Here is a 12,428-nt window from a genome sequence, read left to right on the forward strand (position 1 = left end):
GATCAGTTATAATTTGAGAAAGTGCTATAAAGATCACAAACCATAAGGCTAGTAGTAGAGAGTAACCAGGATATGTGTGTTGGATGGGGGATAAGGTAAGAGGAGGAAGTACTTGAATACTATGGTCAGGAAAAACCTGCTATTTACCATCATTAACATTTTGTCATATACATTTTCATACATTATATATACATTTTTATATCAAAATGAGATTGTACTATGTATTCTGTTTTGTAATCTTATAATTGAGTCTCTTGAAACAATAACCATTGTGTGTTAATTTCCTCACCTGTTTCACTCCAACCTCTGCATTCTGCTTCCACCCCCACTATTGGACTTGACATTGCTTCCCAGTGTAATGTGGTTACTTCCTAATTGCAAAATGTAAAGGAGGTTTTGTCCCTTAGTATTAATATTTTATTTGTGAATTCTGAGCTGATTTTTCTTCCCTTTTTCCTCCTACCTTCTTTGATATTCCTTCTCTTCTTTATCACAAGCTTTTCTTTATATCTTTCTTTCTTCAGAAATGTTGTTGGAGTCCCCTTGGCCCTGTACTGTACTTGGCCCTCCTTACTAATACTCTTCTGGAATGATGTATCATCAATTCAGCACCAGTGTCTTAAGGCTATAATGGCTCACCACAGTCTTGTGGATTAAGTCTAAACTCCATGGTCAAATTGCACACAGTTTAAGGAATATTCATTTTTTATCTAAAGAAAAAAGAAGTGGACTTTTACTAATATTTGTTATGAAGTTTGATACCAACATCTTCAATCAGTCCACATTTATTTATCAGATAGTCACATTATATAGATAAGTGAGTAAGCTTAAGAGATTAACAGTATCCTTCACTTAGTTTATCCTTGGGATATAAAGCCTTTATGAGTAGTTAATTAGGTTTACAAATTATATTATTTAGTTTTAAATAAACCAACTCTTAGAAAATGTTCAATAACTCCTAAAGAGAAGTCACATCTTGGATAAATACTAATAATGTAACCACAGTAAATAACAAAGCACAGACTTGGATTCTCCTACTCTTAATACAAGCTTTTCCATAGCCATATATTAAAAGTACAAAAGAGCTGTCAAGAATGTGTTAAACTCAAGAATATGTTATGTATGTTTTTATTAGTGAGAAGAAAAAGCACTCCAAACTTGCTAATTTTTTTTTTCCAGAAATGGCATGTGACTTGACAATAATATGTAACCAGATAGAATGAAATACACAGACACAGACAGATAGACATTTTAAATCTGTCCCCACAGGGTATTTTTGTTTGTTTATAAATAAAAAAGTTTTATATATAAAGTTTTATATGTAAAGTACAGTGAAAAAATAGAATAGTTGATTTTTTAGAAACACTCAAGCTATTGTAAATCTGTTTTAAAAAATGGATGTTTGGAAATATTCCATCATTGTGCTATTTTGTTAAATGATGAATCTCTTTAAAAGCCCAGAGTGGAGTTTTCTTCCTTGTTTTAAAAATCTCAGAATAGAGTGTTTAGACATTGTGATCGGTGATTTCTTCCATTTGGTTCTACATTCATATGTGAGATACTGCCCCCTGCCCCAATAACAAGCATTAAAACCAGGTATAAGAATAAATTGAACTCAGAGCCAACCTTTGAATCACCATTCATGAAGTTCAAATCAAGATTTTTAATAATAATGAATCATAGTGAAATCACATTCAGTTCAGTACAGTTCAGTCGCTCAGTCATGTCCAACTCTGCGACCCATGAGCCACAGAATGCCAGGCCTCCCTGTCCATCACCAACTCCCAGAGTTCACCCAAACTCATGTCCATCAAGTTGGTGATGTCATCCAGCCATCTCATCCTCTGTCATCCCCTTCTCCTCCTGACCCCAATCCCTCCCAGCATCAGGGTCTTTTCCAATGAGTCAACTCTTCGCATGAGGTGTCCAAAGTATTGGAGTTTCAGCTTTAGCATCATTCCTTCCAGTGAACACCCAGGACTGATCTCCTTTAGGGTGGACTGGTTGGATCTCCTCACAGTCCAAGGGACTCTCAAGAGTCTTCTCCAACACCACAGTTAAAAAGCGTCAATTCTTTGGTGTTCACCGCTCTTCACAGTCCAACTCTCGCATCCATACATGACCACTGGAAATCACAGTACTATCTATTAAAAACAGAGTAAAAAGGTACTTTTTTGCCAGCAATTAATAGATTATTTTAAATGTTTTTTCTCTTTTAAAAAATTTCCATTTAACATAATTTTATATTGCATGCATTAATATAATGCATGTTGTACCCTACATAATTTATAAATGATGATTCTTAAAAAGTTTTTTTAGCTGATGGGCTATAGGATCAAAAAAGTTTGTAAATTGCTGATATGGATCATAAGTATCCCAGATCAAAGGAAGGCTGGTTTTCTCAGGGTTATTGTTGTTTAGTTACTAAGTTGTATCCAACTCTTTCTGTGACCTCATGGACTGTATAGCCCACCTGGTTTCTCTGTTCATGAGGTTTCCCAGGCAAGAATACTGGAGTGAGTTGCCATTTTCTTCTCCAAGGTATCTTCCCGATTAAGGAATTGAACTCGCTTCTCTGGCACTGGCAGACCGATAACCACTGAATCACCAGGGAAGCCCTGTGAGGGTTAATAGCCATTAGAAAAGATTTATAGTGGAGGTAGGTATAAGGCTGAACCTGAACTTTTGCTGTTTAATAATAGCATTGTTCCTGATTAATGAAGCATCATAGTTAATTTATTTTGTCTGTCAGTTTGACTGAGCTAAAGGATACCCATATTGATGGTAAAACATTATTTCCAAGTGTGTCTTTGAGGATGTTTTGGGAGAAATTAGCACTTGATTCAGTGGACTGAGTAAAGATAGCTGCCTTTGCCAGTGTGGGCGGGCATCATCATGATTTAATCCTTTGAAGGCCTGAATAAAACAGAAAGGCAAAGGAGGGTGATTTGTTCTCTCCTCTGGAGCTGGGACGTTTATCTTCTCTGGCCCTCACACATCTGAGCTCTTGGTTCATGGCCTTTGGACTCGGGTCTTAATGCCAGTGGCCTCCTGGATTTCAGGCCTTCGACCTCAGACTGAATTATACCTTTGGTTTTCGTGGTTCTCTAGTTTGCAGAAATCAGATGGTGGGACTTTTCTTGGCCTCCATATCAGGTTGGTGAGCCAATTCCTTGAATAACTATCTTGTAAATATCCTACTGAGTCTGTTTCTCTGGAGACCCTGACTAATATATATAGAGTAATAAGTTTTCGTAGGAAAACATTTAGAAAATTCCAAAAAAGCACAAATGAATAAAAATTTCTTGTAACTTTGTCTTTGGAGGTAACCATTGTTAAAATTGTGGTATATGTCTGTGCATTTTTTTTGAAATATGTATGCTTATTTTAAATTAGAAAATTGGGATCATACTGACATAAGACCTATTTCCACTTAACAATATGTTAAACATTTTTATGTCATTCAGTATTTTGCGATTCTATTAGACTTTTTTTTAAATTGTAAAAATATATGTAACATAACATTTACATCTTAATGATTTTTAGGTGTGCAGTTCAGTAGTGTTAAGTATATTTCACGTTGTTGTGGAGCCAATCTCCAGAACTTTTTCATCTTGCAAAACTGAAACATTATAACATATTAAACAACTCCGTATTTTCCCACCCCTCGCCCTTGACAACCACATTCTTTCTGTCTCAGTGAATTTCACTGTTTATGTACTTTGTGTAAGTGGAATCATGCAGCATTTATCTTTTTGTGATTGGCTTATTTCACTTCATAAAGTGTTGTCAAGGTTCATCCATGCTATAGCAAACGTCAAAATTTCTTTCTTTTTTAAGGCTGAATAATAATAATATAGTATAGTGAAGTGAAGTCGCTCAGTCGTGTCCGACTCTTTGCGACCCCATGGACTGTAGCCTACCAGGCTCCTCTGTCCATGGGATTTTCCAGGCAATAGTACTGGAGTGGATTGCCATTTCCTTCTCCAGGGGATCTTCCTGACCCAGGGATCGAACCTGGGTCTCCTGCATTGTAGACAGACACTTTGCTGTCTGAGCCACCAGGGAAGTCCTAATAATATAGTATAATATAATATAATTATAATAAAGTATAATAGTATATATAATATACTATATATAGTATATACTAGTGTTTATATGTTTACATATAAGTATATATGCTTATATAATTATAAATAGTATAATATAATTATAATATAGTATAATAATACTTGATGAACTGAGTTGATGGACATGAATTTGAGTGAACTCCGGGTGTTGGTGATGGACAGGGAGGTCTGGCATGCTGCAGTCCATGAGGTCACAGAGTCAGACACAACTGAGCAACTGAACTGAACTGAATAATACTCTATTATGTATATATACCACATTTGCTTATCCATTCATCTGTCAGTGAACACTTGGGTTGCCTCCACCTCTTGGCTATTATGAATAATGTTGCTGTTATGTGAGCATACAAATAACTCCTCAAGATGCTGCTTTCTGTTCTTCTGGGGATATACATAGAAGTGGAATTGCTATATCATATGGTAGTTCTATTTTTACCGTTGAAGGAATTGCCTTGCTGTTTTCTGAAATGGCTGCACCATTTTTCTTCCTACCAACAGTACATAAGGCTTCTAGTACCTCCACATCCTTGCCAACACTTTTTGTTGTTGTGTGATTGGTTGGTTTTGTTTTTCTTGGATGGTAACCATCCCAATGGATGTAAAGTTTGCAATCCTATTTTTAATGATAGTGTAATCCATTGGTTGTACTGTAGCTTATTAAGTAACCAGTTTCTTCTGATTTAGGAGTTGAATTGTTTCAACTTTTTCACTTTTAAAAATAATGTTGAGATTATTTTTATTCATATTTTAGAATGTGTGTATATTTTTAATATATATAATCTAGAAATGAAATTTGAAATGAACTTTGAAGGGAGAAGAGGCAATGAATAGGTAGAAAGATGGTATGAATAGTCCAGGGTGGCACAGCCTTAACAAAGACAAGGAAGCCTTGATAGCCTGATGGATTAAAGTGACATTTAGACTGCCCTATCTAGAACAGAGATTATCCATGGGTAATAGGAAATAAGGTTAGAAAGGAAGGTAAGCATCAGACTGTGGAATTCCTTGAGTACCAACTTGTAGAGCTTGGCATTTGTTTGGAAAATAATAAATAATTTTAAAGGTTATTGATCTGAAGTATGACAGAATGAGAACATTCTAAAAGGTTAATCCTGAAGCAATGCAGAATGGTTTAAACTGGAAGCAGAGAGACCAATTAGAGGACCACAGTATGATAGAAAGTCAATAGAGGGCAAGCAAGTTTAGATTTTATAAAGTAGGGTATATTATAAAGTAGAGTAATCACTTTTGAAAAATAGAAGGGAAGTAAAATGATTAGTTAGTATATCTGTGTTAACCACTTTGGTGAAATGTTTTGTGTACATTGAAATGGTAGAGGGGAAAAAAAAGTCTGGCTATTACTTTACCTGTAATAGGCAATTCCATAGATAGTTAAGAGTTGGCTGTGAGTGACTTTGTAATATCAATGTTGTGTATAAGCAGCTATTACTTTAATATAGAAGCAAAGGAGATTTTTACATAGTACGTGGGTAATGCATCTAGTAAATGTTTCTCTGTCTCAGTTTCCTTCTCATTCAGCTTTTAAGGAATTCCAGGTTCTATAATGGTGTTACTCTTCTACAACATTAAAACCTGATTGAAATTTGTTGATTTTTCTTTCATATTTGAAGTTGTACGATAATGCCATCTTCAGGGCAAATTAGCAATGACAAATTTAATGTTTTTCCTTCTCTCTGATTATTTCATATTATTTATTTAATGTTTGAAAAATATGAAAAGTTTCTTTCCCCAACTTTTTATTGTGAAAACTAAAAACATACAGAAAAGTGAAAGAATAGAACATGTTATAATCATATGTACTTGACTTAGATAAACCATTTTTAACATTTTGACATTTTATCCGTGTGTATGTTTTACTGAATCATTTGAAAATAAGTTGTAGGTGACATATTTCACTCCTGAATACTGTAGTGTTCATGTCCTGAATATAGGACAATTTTCTCATAATCTCAATATCATTAATGCACCTAAGAAAATAAATAGTAATTCCAAAATCTCATACAACATCCAGTCCACATTCAAAATTCTCCAATTGTTCCAATAGTGTATTAGAGCAAAATTTTTCTGAGCCAGCATCCAGTCAAGGCTCACAATTGCCTTTATTTGTCTTTATTTTAATATAGAATACTTTCCCACCTTTCAAAAATGGCATTGATCTAAGTGTCCAGGCCAGTTTTCTCATAGATTCTCTCACATTCTCAGTTTGTTTCCCCATGTTTGTTTTAAATCCCAATATCCTATTTCCATCTATTTTCTTAGACTGAAAGGTAGGTCTAGAGCAAAAGTAGTTAACCTGCAGTTCACATATTCTTTACAGTCTGTGAATAGAATTCAGGGAGTCTGAATTTTGGATGAGGAGAAAATTACATCTTTGTTTTAATTCAGTGGTTCTCAACTGGGGTGAATTGTCCTCTTACTTCTCTTTCCCCACATAGGAATGTTTGGCTGTGTCTGAAGACATTTTAGTTGTCACAACTGAGTGGAAGGCTGCTATTGGAATCAAGTGGATAGAGGCCAGGGATGCATCTAAAGATCCTACAATGTACAGAGGGAGAACCCCCAACATCAAAGAATTATGTAGATCAAAATGTCAGTGTTAATGGTGTCATGGTTGAGAAACCCCTCTTTAACTGAATTTTAGCATTTCCTTTAATTGTGAATGTAAGAAACCCCTCACACAGATAATAATGCTACCTATAACTTTGTTACCAAGTGAAATTTCACGTTTTCATATCATATTAAATCATTGCAAGTATCTCAAAATATTTATGCTCATTTATTGCTTAAGAATTAGATGTTGTTGTTGTAGTTCAGTCACTAGGTCATGTCTGACTCTGTGACCCCCATGGACTATATAGCACATCAGGCTCCTCTGTCTTCCACTATCTTCTGGAATTTGCTCAAATTCATATCTGTTAAATTGATGATGCTGTCTAACCATTTCATCCTCTGCTGCCCTCTTCTCCTGCCCTTAATCTTTCCCAGCCTCAGGGTCTTTTCCATTGAGTCAGCTCTTCACATCAAGTGGCAAAGTATTGGAGCTTCATCTTCAGTAACAGTTCTTCGAGTGAATAGTCACGATTGATTTCCCCATTCAGTCCTAAAGGAGTTAGATAGATTTGCATAATCAAAAAGCAAAAATAGAGGCAGTTCAGAAGGGTGGAATAGAAGGACATACACTCATTTCCTCCTGTGAGAGCACCAAAATCGCAACTAGCTATTGAAAAACCATCAACAAGAAGATGCTGGATCCTATTTAAAAAAGATATCCCACATAAAAAGACCCAGTAAAAAAATAAAAAAACGAACAGAAAAAACCCCCAAATTATTACTGTATTATATTTAAAAAGATAATTTGATAGCTATATTTAAGTGTAATTTTGTAATCTTATGTATTTTATGCATTGTAAACATTATTCTGCTAGGGTTCTGTAGACTTCACCAGAGGGCTGAAGGAATCCACAGAACAGAGGCTTGACCCTCAATCTAGAGGGTTGATTAGATTGGGTTAAACATTTTTGGTGAAAGTGCTTCATAGGTAATGATATTTACCTCATATTGTTATTTCATGAATCACATAATATCAAGTTGTCTTACTATTATGAATGATGTCAAGTTTGATGACTTGGTTAATTAAGGTGGTGACAGCCAGATTTTTCTGTTTTAGAGATACATTTTCCCCTTTGCATAGCAAGATAATCTTAAGGTGATATTAATTCTTAGGTATTAGGTGAATTTTCTGTTTTTGAGCAGCCTTTCACCTAATAGCTTTAGCATACACTGGTGATTTTTACATTGGGGATTACAAAATGTTGATTTTCTGTTTCAGTCATTTCTTCATACTTACTGGCATTCCTCTGTAAAGAAGAGATTTCCTTTACTTACCCCACTCCACCCCTCTTCTTCATTCCTCTTCCTCCAAGTATGATGATAGATTCATTTTTTGTTTGTTCAGTATGTTACACTCAGTTAGGGTTGTTTGTTTAGGTGCTCAACTTATCATAAATGTGACCAGTGGGAGCCCCTTTAACTTGGTCCTTGGTCCTTTTGATAAATCCTACTGGTCTTAGAGGATTTCCTTGCTTTCTGACACAAGAGTTCTCATGATCGACTTGTTTTTTCTATGCTCCAGGTTTGGAGTCAACTATATCTTTAAAGAATCATTGTTTCTTTATAGGGAATGGTATTTAGAAACCGGGGTCTGAGCAGTTGGTGTGCTCATTGCTTTTGGAGTGACACTACTTCTAGCCCATTTTAATAGAACATCTTAACTAAACTTTTAGCATAAAAAGATATTTTGAACTACAGGAAAGAAAATCAAATGTTTCTGATTTATTCATCCTTCCAGTTTCTTGCTTTTGAAATGAAAGAGTCTGTTTGTTCCTTTATCAGCCCAGACCTATGCTTTTATCTGTTCACTCAAGGATTATTGGTAATTGTCTAATGTTTCTCTCTTCTGATCTGTCCTACATAACACCCATTTCATTCTTCTGTAGAATATTATATACTGCTTATGTGACAGGAACTGTATTAGGCGTGTAGAATACACAGGGAAATGGAAACATCAAGAAGTTCACAGTCTAATAGGAATGATGTATATGAAAACCAAAATTTCAGCATGATTGGTACAAAATAGAAATACATAAACAGTGACTAAGTGTAAGAAATCAAAGAAGGCTTCAGTAGAAGATATTTGGATATAGTATTGATGTAGTTATGAGAAGACTACCATGTGAAGAAGGGTAGATCTCTTTATAGATTCTCATTGTTGGTGACCACTGGTTAGGTGCCCAGTTGGCGTCTAGGTGGCAGTTACAAGTGCAAGTGTTATTAACAGAAATCAGGAGTTGCCTGCGTTTAGTGCTGAGAGCTTTCGTTTTTCCTGTATTCTGTGGTTTTTGTTTGTGGTGGTTTTTTTTTTCTGAATAAACTGTTCTTTGCTTACACTAAAACTTTTTTACTATGATACCTCATCATTTCTGTTCTTTAACCTTTCAGTGAAAGATTATTTCTTTGAAAGATTATTCTCCTGAAATTGTGTGGTTTAGAGGCCATGTAGGTTTACTGTATTTGTTTATACATCCATGCTTTTTGAATAAATCCAGTGTGTTTTATTACCAATGATTATACTTATTAAATGTCTGTATCATACTTGTTATGTGATTATTAATACAAAGTTTGGTTTTTACTGTGTCTTAATAAAAACAGGGTGGTGAGAGGATTTGAGAGATGGTTAGAAATTGGGGCTCAGTCATGTAGGTAGTACTCTAATTTTACATAATCTCTTTATAGCTAGAGATTGTCCCTCTTTTCATAGGAATTAGGAAGGATGTAGGGGAAAAAAACCCAGAAACTTGTATATGTTAACCAATTCAAAAACTTTAAGGAGTAAATGAGATATCTTTATTTCTCCACCCAGGAGTGAGAAGTAACTTATAGGAGTCTAGAAATTTTTTTTTTAAGCCCTCATTTTCCCAAGTATTTCTAGATTCCTAAGATGGCAATTAGACTTTATTCTCACTGTAAAAACAACGTGATGGTAAATAGAATACATTGAAATGTTAATGTGCTGTTGTTGGAATCAGTGTTTAATTTATCTGACATCAAGCAATGGGTGTTTGACATAAATACATTTTCCATATATTTGTAGCCTACATCTTTAAGTGTCAGAACATGTTTCTTTTAGCCATTTTATCTGTTGAAAGTAACAAAAATGTTAAACAGACTTAATGTTACATTTACAATTGTCTTTACCAAACACTTAATGTACAGGATTCTGTGTTATCACTGTTTCCTATCTTTTAGATATTTCTTTTTTTCTTAAACATACAAATGCTTTTATACAGAAGTAATTGTATACTTAATGTTTAGTTCAGTTCAGTCACTCAGTCGTGTCTGACTCTTTGCGACCCCATGGACTGTAGCACACCAGGCTTCCCTGTCCATCACCAATTCCCAGAACCTACTCAAACTCATGTCCATCGCCTCAGTGATGCCATCCAACCATCTCATCCTCTGTCATCCCCTTTCCTCCTGCCTTCAATCTTTCCCAGCATTAGAGTCTTTTCAATGAGTCAGTTCTTCGCATCAGGTAGCCAAAGTATTGGAGTTTCAGCTTCAGCATCAGTCCTTCCAATGAACACCCAGGACTTATCTCCTTTAGGATGGACTGGTTGGATCTCCTTGTAAAAGGGTATAAATGCAATGGGCCAGTGGTGCCTTTCAAATCAAGACCCTGATTAATTTTCCCAGATATGTTCATCATCGTATTCTTTTCCCCCTAAACTTCTAATGGCGCCTGTAGTCTGGGCATACTGTCTTTGTGTGTGTGTGCAAATATGGTTTACTTGTCAGTACTTTTGGTAGCATTTTTGTCAGCAAACATTTCTCTCTAGCCAAGTCAGTTTCCATACAGTCTTATGATTATTTCATGTCTCTCAACTTTTGTTCATGCTGTTTTTGCTTTCTGTTCAGGAATTTTGAGGAAATTATTTATCTCTGTTCTTTTCTTAGCAGCTTGTTTCTACTAGTCTCAGTGAATAATATAATTGAATGTGTTTCCTTTGTGTTAGCAGGACTGAAACAGGTATCCTGGGAAGTCTGGGATATGTAATTTTAAACTTACTATCAAACTACAGAGGAGTTAGAGTGGATAACTTTTTTGTCACCAGTCTTACTCTTACATCTTTGCTTCTTATATCTTACTCTTATTTTTCTATTCACCGCATTTCCTAAATTGACTTTGCAAAAAACTTGTTAAACCACATGTATGATTCCTTCTGGGCCTTGCTATACTTATCTCTAGTACTGGGGAACTTAGACACGGTGATCTCTTAAGTGCCTTTTCAAATAAAGGCTTCTGTTTATGTTCATTTATTTATTCCTTCATTAAAAATATTTATTGAATGCCTAGTGTTTGGTTGATATGATCAGCAATGTAAGAGTTTCTACTGTCCAATAATAAAATAATACATATTCTTCATTATCCAGGTTATGTATTGCTTCGTTTGTAAAGTCTTACCTGACATTGTAGCCTTTATTATGTTGTCTTGCCCACAAATTCTTTCTGTACTTGTTAAAAAGTGTAGACATAGATTAACTTGTGTTTTGTTTAGAGATTTGATTATTTTGATTACCTAATATAATTGTGAGTACCTTGAAGAGTGACACTTCTTTTATAAACATTTAATATAGTGACTGTCACATAGTAATTGTAACCATAATGATAACTGACATTTGTGAACACTAACTTTGAGGTAGGCATTGTTTTAAGTGCTTTACATACATCTGTTCCTTTAATTCTTACAAAATGTTTATGAGATGAATCCTTTTCATCTCTATTTTTACAGATGAAGTAAAGCATACAAAGGTTAAATAAATTTCCTCAAGGTTATATTGCTGGTAAGTGAAGCTGGGATACGAGCTTAGTCAGATTTCAAAATTCCATGCATTTACCCATTTTACTGTAATGCTGAATTATATACTTGTTGAATGAATGGACTGTTTTCAATTTTAATATATATTGGGTTACAGTTTTGGTATCTAGTTTCACTTTGGATAAAAGGCTAAGGATATTGCACTTTGAGGAGAATGCTTTTTAAACAAGGACCAATAACTTTCTTAGCAAACTAAATATAATGAATGACTCCCACAATTAATAGTATTCAAATTATGTGCTTACACCTTGATGGATTTTAAATAGTCTGTTTTTGAAAGAAAATTTATGACATGCATAATAATACTTTTATGTAAATTATGACTTGTATTGTGTCTTGATTATTGTTTTTTGCTCATTTTCAGTTGAGTGGTGATTTATGCAATGGCTTCAAGCCACAGTTCTTCACCAGTGCCTCAAGGAAGCAGCAGTGATATTTTCTTTAAAAAAGAGGTAGACCCGACAAAACGCATTCGACCTGTGCAGTCACTGCCAGATGTGTGTCCCAAGGAACCCACAGGTAATGCTTTTTTTTAAAGGAATTTTATTGTGAATTTGTGATAGTTAGATTAGAATAGTTAGATTCCATATACTTAAAAGAGTTAATGTGAAAACTAGGATGACATATAATTTGGAAATAAATTGATTGGGAAATTGGAATATAGTTCTTTTTGTACGTTTCCATAAAAGAAGTCACTTAGAGAAATCGAAAAAAAAAATTGAAGATGAGGGTATAGATTGAAAGCTCTTCAGTTAAACATAGTACAGTCAATCCTCATTATTTGCAGAGTCTACATTTGCAAATTTACCTAATTCCTAACACTTAGTTGTCACCCTCAAAT

General features: G+C 34.7%; 1 protein-coding gene across 2 annotated transcripts in view; it reads left to right on the plus strand.

Moving 5' to 3' along the window:
* Nucleotides 1-11,970: 11,970 nt before the first annotated feature.
* The window catches only part of VPS54 (VPS54 subunit of GARP complex), a 72,603-nt gene continuing 72,145 nt past the window's right edge, over nt 11,971-12,428 (plus strand). For both annotated transcript variants that reach the window (XM_068980635.1, XM_068980642.1), the window contains exon 1: nt 11,971-12,106. In XM_068980635.1, coding sequence (XP_068836736.1) covers nt 11,971-12,106 — 136 coding nt within the window. The remainder of the gene's footprint in view (nt 12,107-12,428) is intronic.

Source organism: Capricornis sumatraensis, chromosome 1, assembly GCF_032405125.1.
Source record: "Capricornis sumatraensis isolate serow.1 chromosome 1, serow.2, whole genome shotgun sequence".
NCBI lineage: Eukaryota > Metazoa > Chordata > Mammalia > Artiodactyla > Bovidae > Capricornis > Capricornis sumatraensis.